The sequence below is a fragment of the Cyrtonyx montezumae genome, unplaced genomic scaffold (assembly GCF_038088225.1).
Source record: "Cyrtonyx montezumae isolate F1298 unplaced genomic scaffold, pur_monq_1.0 scaffold_3, whole genome shotgun sequence".
Lineage (NCBI taxonomy): Eukaryota > Metazoa > Chordata > Aves > Galliformes > Odontophoridae > Cyrtonyx > Cyrtonyx montezumae.
In genome coordinates, this window is record NW_027072034.1 from 120,717,273 (window position 1) to 120,729,277 (window position 12,005).

Below are 12,005 nucleotides of genomic sequence, written 5' to 3' on the forward strand. Positions count from 1 at the left end.
AGTTAACCTCCATTACATGACAGGTTCCCAGAGTTAGCTACTTTTACAAAGCTAAGCAACTGGAAGTGCTGTTTGTAGGAACGAGTATGTTTAGAAAACAAGAGAAAAAGATTGGTGCATTTTTAATCTTGTGATTCTCTAGGATTTAAATGCTTCATTCTGGGGCGTCATAGTGAAATGCATTACCTTGACTACAGACACAGATTTAAATAATTTGTTATTTTTGAAAGGATTTGTTTCTTTTAGAAATAAACTTCACTTGCTTTACAGTGTTATGGTTCTGCAGGAAATTGCGGGCTGCTTAGACAAATTTGGGGAAATCTGAGCAACAGAGAAATGTAATGCTTATTGACAAAGAAGAAATCCATAGCAGAGATGAAATACAGACCTCCTGAAGTTACAATCTCATTACTCAGTGACAGTATTCTTTCTTTAACTATAAAAGTACCACTGCATACTGAGAGAGAATCAGTACTGAAACTCCTTTTTAATATCCACGCTGCACCGTTATTTCATCTTTCATACAACAAAGAAGCTGCAGTTGATCTTCACTTTATAGTTAACTTCCATCATTTAATTGTATAATTGTTTCAAATATTCAGATAAACAATCTTGAAAGACTTAGTCTGTCAATTTACTATTATTATTATTGAAATATAAGTTATGGTTTAAATCTGAGGTTAGGAATCATGTAAGTCAGATGGGGAATATGTGTATATAAACCTTCAGAAGTATTTTTATAGAAATTCTGTACTTAAACACTAACTTGGGTCGCAGTTTCCCGGGAAACTACTTGGGAATTCAGACTCCCCTGCATTTATTGTTTCCATGTAGCCTGTGAAAACGGAGAAGCATTTCATTAAATAAGCCAGTTACAGATTTGGTAAAATGAGAGCTATTCCTGTAGTACCCTCTAGTGGAGATTCTCTAGCATGACTCTGTGATACAAGCAGTTTGAAGTAGGTATAATAGCTACTTAAGCATTGGAAATATTAAACATATATATAATGACAGGAGCTAGTTTAGTGTAATAAAACACCTTTTTTCATATGTATTTTATTTTTGTCTGTGTACTTAGGTGACTGAAGAAAAGGTGTTCGTTATCTGTATATAGCAACAGCAGACTTTTTTTCTCAGAATAAGTTAGTCTGTTGCTGGCATCTGTTTGTGCTTTTCAATCTGAATGTTTTTAATAAGGTTTGAGTTTTAGAAAAAAAGCCATAAAAAAGTTTTTTTAGAAAAAAACTTAAGAAGATGAAATATTGAAGTTTTGTATGCACTTCTTTTTATCATTCAGAATTGAGAAGGATCTTACGTACGCAATGACTAATAACTTTAGACAAAGACGTTAATGAAGTTAAAGTTTAAATTGAAAGACAAAGATTAGTTGTTCCTAAAATACATCACTCACTTAACTTCAGCTAGGTGCCTTGAACTTCTCATAAGGGAAATTCTACTTATGCACTGCACAAATTCTGGTGGCCGAATGTTTGTTTTATATGCTACATTTTTGCTTCACCTATTTGAGTGTAGTAGAACTCCATAGAAGATGGTTTATTTTATATTCAATCTGTTGCTTCTAAATGAAAAACAAGCAAAACAACAAAACAAATTTCACTGTACTTACTGCACTTACAAATGGATTTTTCATCCCTACAGAAATCTTAATTTTAATGCCTGTCAGTACAAGCACTGTAAAAAAAAGAGTGAGTACTACAAATTTAAGAAAGAAAGATGTTTTCTCCGATTTCACAGTGCTACCAGCTACTAGTTCAGTTATCTCATAGCTTCAGTAGTATCTCATTGTTAAGAACCTACTGTAAAGAATATTTCTCTTTAAGATTTGCATTATATAAATTAAATGGAAATTCTGGTCTGTAAGTGCACCCAACTTTAGCTGTTGCATTCAGCTTTATCATGATGAAAACATGTCTGTAGTGGGGTGTGGTGGGATATTAGTATTTTTTGATGTAGGTTGTCTTCATGTGGAGTTTTTTTTTCTGTGTTCTTTTCGTGTAATAGAAATGCATTTTATAGCTGACATATATTGTATCTAATTTCAAACAGCTTGAAATAATGCTGGAGCCCAAGGTCTGGAGAGAAGCTGCTACTCAGGTGTTCTTTGCCTTAGGGCTTGGATTTGGTGGAGTCATTGCCTTTTCAAGCTACAACAAGAGAGACAACAACTGCCATTTTGATGCTGTACTGGTGTCCTTCATCAATTTTTTCACTTCTGTGCTGGCAACCTTGGTGGTGTTTGCAGTTCTGGGCTTCAAAGCCAATATCATAAATGAGAAATGTGTTATCCAGTATGAATATCAATTTTTTAATTATTATCTTTACGGTAAATTTCATTTATGAATGCCCTAGATCATCATGTTTGATTTCTCTGTTTCGTTGTGTTTTACAGAAATTCAGAGAAGATTTTAAAACTTTTGAAAACAGGAAATCTGAGCCAAGATATGATCCCACATCATATCAATTTCTCAAGCATTACAGCTGAAGATTACAATTTAGTTTATGACATTATCCAGAAAGTTAAAGAAGAAGAGTTTGATTCTCTTGGTTTGAAATCTTGTCAAATTGAGGATGAACTTGACAAGGTGAGAGAAGTATTTTGAAGGGGGGATATTTATAAGCCTGAAATAAACTGAAGTACACCTATACAGAGTATTAGTACTGTGTACCTATAGCAGTCCATATGAAAATATGATTCTGTGCAAGATCTCAGGTAAGTTCTTCTAGGTTTGATGTCTCCACTGATTTCTAGCATATTGTGACCATAACATTAAGAGGTTATAAATCTTTCAAATTTTGTTTGACCACAGACATTTTTCTGTATTCTAAATAGAGATTCAGAATCTCAATTCTGTCTTTCAGTGTCAAGATTATTTAATAATCAAGATTATTTAACAATATATATTAATAATTAATAACTGTTAAACTATTAATTATATATATTACTTTATATAAGCATTACTTCAATTGAAAGAAAAAGAGTTAATTACTACTTAGACATTTGTTTAATAAGCATCATCCTGTTTTGAAGTTGTTGTTATAAACCATATTTGTAGAGAATATTTTACTAACTTTAATTCAAAGAGATTTTGAGTTTGAAGCAGTGACATCCGTGCGTTTGCACCAGCATTTGAAGCTATAAATAAATATTGGTGACTTATGCATTAAAAAGTTCTGTACTGTTCCAGCCTTTTAGATCTGAAACATTGATACAGAAATGATAGGAATTATATATTACTATATGTTAGATATTACTATATATTATATATTGCTAGGAGATATTAGAGTGTATTTTGTAGCCATTTGATCTAATAACTCTATGCAAAATTATCTGTAAAAAATTATGTTGTTAATGGAGCATGAAGTCAAACTGTCACCCTGCTATTGCTACTAAGACTACTACTGCTGTCCCTGATTTATAATATTGATTTTTTTCTGACAGGCTGTTCAAGGAACTGGTTTAGCTTTTATTGCCTTCACAGAAGCAATGACCCACTTTCCTGCTTCTCCCTTCTGGTCGGTCATGTTCTTCCTTATGTTGGTAAATTTGGGACTTGGAAGTATGTTTGGAACCATTGAAGGCATCATCACACCCATTGTTGATACTTTCAAAATTAGGAAAGAAATTCTTACTGGTGAGTTTCACAACCTTTCTTTTCTCGTCAGAACAATAAGCCAAAAGTAATGAATCTTACTTTTATGACACTAAAGTTTTCAGTACTTCCATTTAAGAGATGAGGAAATCACTGTTCCGTACATCTACACACATGCATGTTAATATCTAAAAGTAAATACTTTTTCTGGATGCTACAAGAGCAGAAACAGGGACCTTCAATTTAATAGAGAACTTCTGTTCAAAATTTCTTTACATTAAGTTTTTCTGAGCTCTTCTAAAATATTTTCCCTCACATATAAGGAAACAAAGCACAAGAGTGAAAATATGTTGCAGACTACAATAAATCATTACAATTAAAAGAAAATGAAATTTTAATTTAATATGAAATACTTGTTATATTAAAAATCCTCTCTAGAAGAACAAGTTTTTCTCTGTTGAATGTGTAAATGATCTTAAACAAGTTCAATTTTTTTCTCTTTTTAATGTCTAAAGTTATGTGAGTTATAACCATGAAGTTTTGATTATCTTGTACAGTTTCTTGTTTTGCTTTAAATAGAAAATCAGCATAAAATATGAAAATTGTTTCTGAAAAGCTTCAGGAGAGTTGCAAGGCACTTGATACAAATTTGGATTTTGTATCAATAGCTATGACACAAGGAACAAAAAATAATAGCAATAAAAAAACAAACTTGCTGCTTTAGCATTTTGTGACTACATGAAGGAAAGAGTTAACCACTGCCTGGTGTAGCAGAACACTGTTCTTTCCTTTCTGCCGAGTACAAAGGTGGTACATAGCATTTAATAACTTAAAACATGCATTTCTTTTCTTTGCTTGATTTAAAAATAAAATTTTTCACCAACGTTAATAAGATGATTTTTCAGGAATAACGGATAACTAATGTGACATTTATAAATCAACTGTTTGCCCTAAGTATATATGCAAATATCATGTTATATAGTCATTACTCCAGTGTAGTGTTGCATTTTACAATAACTCCTTGTTAGGCCATTTGAAAAAAAAATATAGAGATGCTTTTCTCTGGTAGCACTTAAAAGTGTTACATGTGTATTACGTATTTAATCAGTTGTGCTCAAAGGATTACATTGTAGTGTAGTGTTTTTATAATTAACTTATAAAACTAGAATGCCTGGGTTAAGCTTTATATAGTATCATTGAGATTTGATAAGGACTATACTTGTTGTAGAGTTTGTGCTGAGAAACCACAAATCATCAGATTTTATGGAATTACGAATACGTTTGCAGCTTTTTTCACTGTAGTTCTACTTTTCAGAGAAACCAACTGATGTGTTTAAAGTTATTTTATGGAGTTAGTATGTGTATATGCTGAGTTATGAATTGTGTACTTACCAGAGTGTAATTACAACTGAGGGTGCATCTTTATTGTACATGTGGTGGTAAGACATAATGGGAGAACATAAAAATAACAAGGTTTTCTAAATTCACATACATACAGTTTTACTCAAGTTCTTTTCTCAGAGTTGGTAATATAAGTCAATGTGATTAATGAGAGTGACACTGGAGAGGTTCTACCTGTGCTGAAAAATAGTCATCTCACATCACAGTATTTAAGAAAAGCATCACTGTCCTTTCTCTACAATATTCAGTAGCAAGTAGCTGGAACTTGTAAAATTGCTATATTCTGTATGGATAGTTTTTACTTATTCACCTCACCTAATTTTAGACTATACAGGTGTATCATTAGCATAAGTTCTCAGTGGAGGGAATAAAAGGTACTTCAAGAAAGAGAATTAGTCCTGCTGGTGCCCAGCGTACTACAGATTTCACAGTTAATTGAAATCAGACTTATTTTGTAGCTGCTTAAGCATTCAGTCCTATTCTTGATGATGTTAGTTGAAGAAACATTATACAGGGTATTTAGTGACCAGATTATATGATGCTTAGCTCACCAGTTTTCTTTATTTTAGCCTTGTAGTTACATTAATTGAAATGTTTAATGGGAATTGGTTAATCTCTGCTGCTTAACAAGGGCTGCTGTAGTATGGCAATTCCAATACTTACAATTTTGTGACTTCTCTGTTTCATAGGGATTAAGTAGAATTCCTACTATTCTCAAAATTGTGATCAAAATAAGGAAAATGATATCAACTTTGATTAAATGAAATAATGTATTAAATTACATCTTTGCTGTTTCAAACTCTCTCTACACTTCCTCTTTTTCTATGGAAAATTATTACAACTCACATTTCTGTCCTTCATTTCAGTCATCTGCTGCTTGGTAGCATTTTTTATTGGCCTGATCTTCGTGCAGCGCTCTGGAAATTATTTTGTCACAATGTTTGATGACTATTCAGCTACTCTGCCCCTGCTTATTGTGGTCATTTTGGAGAACATTGCAGTTACCCGAGTTTATGGAATAGAAAAGTAAGTGAAGAAAATATTTCTCTGTCCATATCAACAGTATTCATTAAAATACTTATTACTATCATGATTCTATAGCACCAACTATTTGCTATGAACACATAAATTCAAGTTAATAGAAAGATATCCCTATTCATAAACCAAAAGACGAAGATAGGGAAATGCAAAATAAAATGAGAGCAATAGCAGTTAAGGATGAAAATAGGAATTTGTTTTTGCAGTTTGTCTTGCTGGTCTGTGTGATTATAAAGGTGTTATTCCTGGTGTTGTAAAGTAGTCAAATTAGGTCATTCTGCTACTTGAATCAAGTCTTCAAAGAACAGGTTTGGAACAAATCTCTGCAGTATTTTGGGTAGGCTGAGAGAAGCAAAGCAAACTCTAGTGATGGTAACAATAAGAATGTTTTCATTTGTTATCTAGATTTAGCTTGGGATGTTCTAACTGTTAAATGTTAGTTGTGGGTGAAAAAAAGCCAGAAGAAATTATAGCAAAGAATAAGATGAGAACTTATATGGAGAAAGCATGTTTGATTAAATGGCTTAATCTTCTAGCAGTGATAACTGAAGAGGGGAGTGAAGACCATCGTATCTCTAATGTTTCTACATCATTTGACAGAACTTGTTAGAACGTGAGATTGGTGGCTTATAAAAGAAGATGAGTAGAGTGAAGAAGGTGATGAAAGACTTTGAAAATGAAGAGAATAGATCGGTGTTTCATTAGGTGAAGAGCTGGGGAATCCAGAAAGAAAAACCAAGCTTTAGAGGGCACAAACCATTCGTAAATTCAGCTTCTTTTTAAGGGCATGTTTTACTGTAAACAAAGAATAGAATGTCCCAAACTACGTGGTTCAAAATTTCTTTGAGTGTTTATGTGACAGTAACTTCACATGTGTAACTGCTTTCAAAACATGTTTATTACTACAAGAACTTTTTTCACGCACACATTTCAATAGGGAGTAGAACCACAAGGGAATTAAAAAAGAATCATGGCTTGTGCACGCTCCAAAAGAATTAGCTCTAAAAATATTCTCTTTTTCTACTGGCTCTGGAACAATGTGCTCCATCAGGAATACAAATATAGTTTTGTTCAGATCATAGCTTGCAATTTTGAGGCACAAGAAGGCAGATTTAAAACTTCACAAACTTTTATTTCAGCAGCTTGTACGATGCAAACCATAACTTACGTATAAAGTTATTTTTTACACTGCAGTACACATATGAATTTAAAATTATTTTTGGAGAATCTGTGAGATTACTTTTACATGTACTCAGAAGGGATGGCACATGCCTTAGCAAATTCCTGTAAATTCAAGGTGAGTTTAAATATCTTCCCAGCACGGTTCAACAAGCAACTCCCCTACCAAATTTGGGCTACTACATTCTCACGTAAAGCCTCCTTCTGAGGAGAGGTGCTGTTATCTTCTCTGGCCTGGCAGTTGCTCAGCAGAACAGTCCTGCTGCTTTCTGATGCTCATGTTGACAGTGGGGCTAAGGAGGTGTATGTGAATAGTAGCTGTGACTAGGTTTGGCCTGCTTTGGAAGCAGACAGTGTCTGCTTTTTCTTCTACTTTCACAAAAACTAGAAAGGGTCATAAGCTATGTCCATGACATCTAGCTTCATCTACAGCAGTAGGCAGTCTGGTCTGCTTCTGAAATCTCATCCCTTCCACTGCCTGGAGTACCGAAACTACTCAGGTAGTTTACTATTCATTGCAGTATATGGCCATCTGTATGAGTCAGAAACAGGATTTTAAGTTTTTATCAGCCTCCATAAAAGTGACAGAAGCAGAAAGGGAAGAAGTATTCTTGTGCAAGCTGTGAGGTGAGGAAGTGTGGCTGACATCTTTGTGTATATTATGAATTTATCATTAAATAAGTGACTTCAAATAATATTGATATCATTACTGCATTAAAAAAGATCTGGATGCTGCAGTTATCTGAACTTCTATTACACTTAGTGGAGTCCTTAGGTAGTTACTTCATTGCAGAATTAATATTGTGTATTCAGAATTGAGGAGAAGGCTCAAGTGCTAAGAATCTTTTCAGTGCAGGCTTTCATAAAATGCAAGTTATATTTATGTATTTCCTGTACTATTCAACCTTGTTAGTAGAAGAAAATAGAAAGTAGCTTTGTCTTCCAATTCTATTTCAATGTTTACTTCTACATGAAAGGTTATTCAGAAAATATATGGTAATACACAGTATCATTTGAATTCACAAACTAAGTGAACCTGTGTTTCAAGGGAATAGTTGTAAATTTGATCCAGTTGGTTAGTAAAATTACAGATATTTCACCATTTCTCTCTGCTCAACATAAATTATTCATTTAATGCACTTCAAGATGCATCTGGTCTCTTATAACTTGGATGAGGCATTAAACTTGGAACCTAAACTTTAATTGACTGGATCACAACTCTGTTTTACTGCAACTATATTAATTATATTGTATTATGTCTGAAACTTCGGACTTCAAAAGATAGTTTACTGAGTCATTGCAGTGTGGAGTAATCTTTTGCTCATCTGTTCAGAACTGGTAATTAAGTTCTATTTCTCAGGCCATCCAGTCAGCTACAGTGCAGGCATTTCTATACATACATTTTTGTCAGAATGTCTGTTCTTTCATATTAGGTGCTATCAACTATAATATCTGAAATCTCAATGGACAGGGTAACGATGACCTTTTATTTCCTTCACAGGTTCATGGAGGATCTGAAAGATATGCTTGGATTTTCTCCAAGTCAGTATTATTACTACATGTGGAAGTATGTTTCACCTTTAGTACTGTTATGTTTGCTGGTAGCTAGTATTGTCCAAATGTGTTTAAGTCCGCCTGGCTACAATGCATGGATTGAAGATACGGTATGTATATAATGTCATAATAATCACAATAATCAGATAAAAAGTAGGTGAAATAATCACAATTAGGTGAAAGAAAAATCAATTACAAATTCAGTATCCATAAAAATAATGATATAGTGATTAACAATCTATTAAATTTTGAAATTCTTTTGTGTTAAAATACAAATGTTTGAGGTGAATGTATGTGTGGGTTTTTTGGTGAGTATAGAGGCCTGCTTGTGGGGTAGATCACTGGCCCAGTGTGAGTTATAGTTGACATGAAATTCAGACGAAGCAGAACAATTCCACATGATGATCTGAAAAAGTCCCTGTCTACTCCAGCTGTTAACCTACAGAACATAGACTAATTTTCCAGGCATAGTTACAGATACCACTGCACACTGCTCTGCTGTTTTAAGGATCAGGGAACTATAGGCAAATGCAGCAGAAGGCTGAATATGAGAATCCTGATTTGGGCTCCACGTCAGTGCTCTGAGAATCTCAGAAACTTCAGGATGGCATTTTGATCTTGCTCCCTGGCAAGAAGATACCAATCATCCATTCCATAATTGTTCAGCTTCAAAACCTGGAGTGATACCTACATTGTAGATGCAAGATGATAAGTAGAGCGTACATTTGAAAACTTCCAGCCTTAGTGAGAGCTACAGATTTGCTCTTTTTAAAGTTAAGATGTGCTTAATCTTTCTCTCTTTGCATTCTCAGGCTATGGAAGAGTTTCACAGCTATCCAGCATGGGGAATGATTGTCTGTATATCTTTGATGGTATTCGCCATACTGCCAGTCCCAATAGTATTAGTAGTGCGTCGCTGCAACCTTATTGATGACAGCTCTGGTAGCTTGGCATCTGTATCCTATAAAAGAGGCCGGATAATAAAGGAGCCTGTTAATCTGGAGGGAGATAATACAAGTCTAATTCATGGGAAGAGTCCGAGTGAAGTGCCATCTCCAAATTTTGGGAAAAACATATATCGAAAACAGACTGGATCACCAACTTTGGACACTGCTCCAAATGGACGCTATGGTATTGGATACTTAATGGCAGATATGCCTGATATGCCAGAATCTGACTTGTAATTGCAGAAAAAAAAATGTTCTCTGTTTGTTTCTCCATTTGCTGATCATGGCTCCCCCAGGAGAGGTGGTCATATTCACATACTAGGGTGTGATCTCAGGTGCTCCATAGTGACAGTCGTCAAGATGCTATGACTGTCTGTACAGGTTGAGAAAACTCCCTTTGGATTAGTTCTCTGAGTTTCTCTGAGTTGCACTGAAGAGAATAAATGAAAAATGAATGGCAGCTTACATCTGCCAGCATAGCTGAGAATTTGTTTTTTAAATTAATTTCTAAATTTAAAACTTTCCTATCACTGAAGCCCAGCTCAAATGATGTAATATTTCTTGAAGTAATATCACTGGAAATCTTTTTTTTTTCTGCTTCCAGATTAATTCCCCAGTATTAAAAGTGAGCTCTGAAGAAGTTCACCAAACCCATGTTTGTGCTCACATTTGTATATACCTTATGTAGATAATGCTGTACTTATTTTGTTAGCACTGATTATTACCTAGGCTATTAACTGAGTAAAAAACCTGCAAACTATTTTCTTATGTAATATCTGTATAGAACAATAGTATTAGAAAATCAAGGAGTAGACTTATTGGAAGGCAAGAAAAGATTCCCTGTTCATTGGGGACTGCATAAACCGTCTGTATTTTTATACGAGGGCTGTCAAGAAAGTCATGCCTCCTATTTTATTATATTGGCCCATGACATCAAAAGTGGATGTTGGTGGTATGGCAGTAGACATTGAACCTTCCCACCAGTATTCCATTACATTTTGTTGCTACGTGGCAGGTAGCTGCTGGGGAGCAGTCTAACAAATGGTATGACATGGAAGTGCATGTGAAGCAAAGGTGTGTCACTGAAGTCCTCCATGGAAAAAAAGGTGGCATGTACTGACCTTCATCAAAGCTTGCCAAACGTTTATGGGGACCGAACAATGGATATGAGCACACTGAGGCTGTGAGTGGTGTGTTTCAGGAATGGTGACAGCAATGTGAAAGGCAAGCCACATTCTAGATGGCCATGTACAAACGTCATACCACAAAATGTGTGGTATGAGTGTCATGATCAGTGTATGTGTGCAGATCAGTGGATTATAACTAGGGAACTGTGTATGGAGCTGAATATCAGCTCCAGTGCATTGGAAACAATGGTGGCAATATTGAGATATCACAAAGTTTGCACCAGATAAGTCCCACAAATGGTCACACTGGAAAAGAAAGAACACTGTACTCAAATTTATCGGGACCGAGGTGACGTGTCCTCGATCATGTCACTACTGGTGATGAGATGTGGTATCACTAGTATGAGTTGGAGTCAAAGCAGCAATCCACAGAACAGCAACATAGATTCCCCATCAAAGAAAAATGTTTTATGACACAGCCTTCAGCAGGTGGAGTGATGTGCTCTGTCTTTTGGAATGGAAAAGGGGTAATCTTTCTGGACTTCCTGAAACCCAGATGAACTAGCAACCCTGACCACTGTATGATTTCTCTGACTAAGCTGAAGGCTCAAACTTTTAGGATTAGGTCAGAGAAGAAGCTAACCTTTCTTTTGCAGCATGATAATGCCTAGCCCCATAACACTTGGAAGTCTATGGAGCACATTGCCAATCTGGAATGGACTGTCCTACCACCCTCACTGTACAGTCCATATTTGGTGCCTTCTGACTTCCATCTTTTCAGGCTGATGAAAGATGAGCACCATGGGCAACAGATTCATAGAAATGATGCCATCATAGCAGCTGTGAAACAGTGGGCCATCTTTACTGGTACAGATTTTAATGAGCATGGCATACATGTTTTTGTTCATCACTGGTGAAAATGCATAGATAACAGTGGTGACTATGTTCAAAATCAGTGTTCTGTAGCTCAGAATTTGCTCTATCTGGTAGCATTATTCTCTTTGTAGCTGTTGTTTCCATGGAAATAAATAGGAGGCATTACTTTCGGAGCAGCCTGCGTATTTTGTGTAAAATATTTGTTTTTTCAGTGTGAAAACAATGTAAGAGTGAGTCACTCCAAGAATCTTAAGGATTGTGCAGATTCTGCA

General features: G+C 35.1%; 1 protein-coding gene across 3 annotated transcripts in view; it reads left to right on the top strand.

Moving 5' to 3' along the window:
* The window catches only part of SLC6A15 (solute carrier family 6 member 15), a 34,284-nt gene extending 23,083 nt beyond the window's left edge, over window positions 1–11,201 (top strand). For all 3 annotated transcript variants that reach the window (XM_065743211.1, XM_065743212.1, XM_065743213.1), the window contains 6 exons: window positions 2,068–2,309; window positions 2,411–2,603; window positions 3,461–3,653; window positions 5,879–6,038; window positions 8,731–8,893; window positions 9,596–11,201. In XM_065743211.1, the coding sequence (XP_065599283.1) occupies window positions 2,068–2,309; window positions 2,411–2,603; window positions 3,461–3,653; window positions 5,879–6,038; window positions 8,731–8,893; window positions 9,596–9,967 (1,323 nt within the window). In that variant the 3' untranslated portion in view covers window positions 9,968–11,201. The remainder of the gene's footprint in view (window positions 1–2,067; window positions 2,310–2,410; window positions 2,604–3,460; window positions 3,654–5,878; window positions 6,039–8,730; window positions 8,894–9,595) is intronic.
* Window positions 11,202–12,005: the final 804 nt, after the last annotated feature.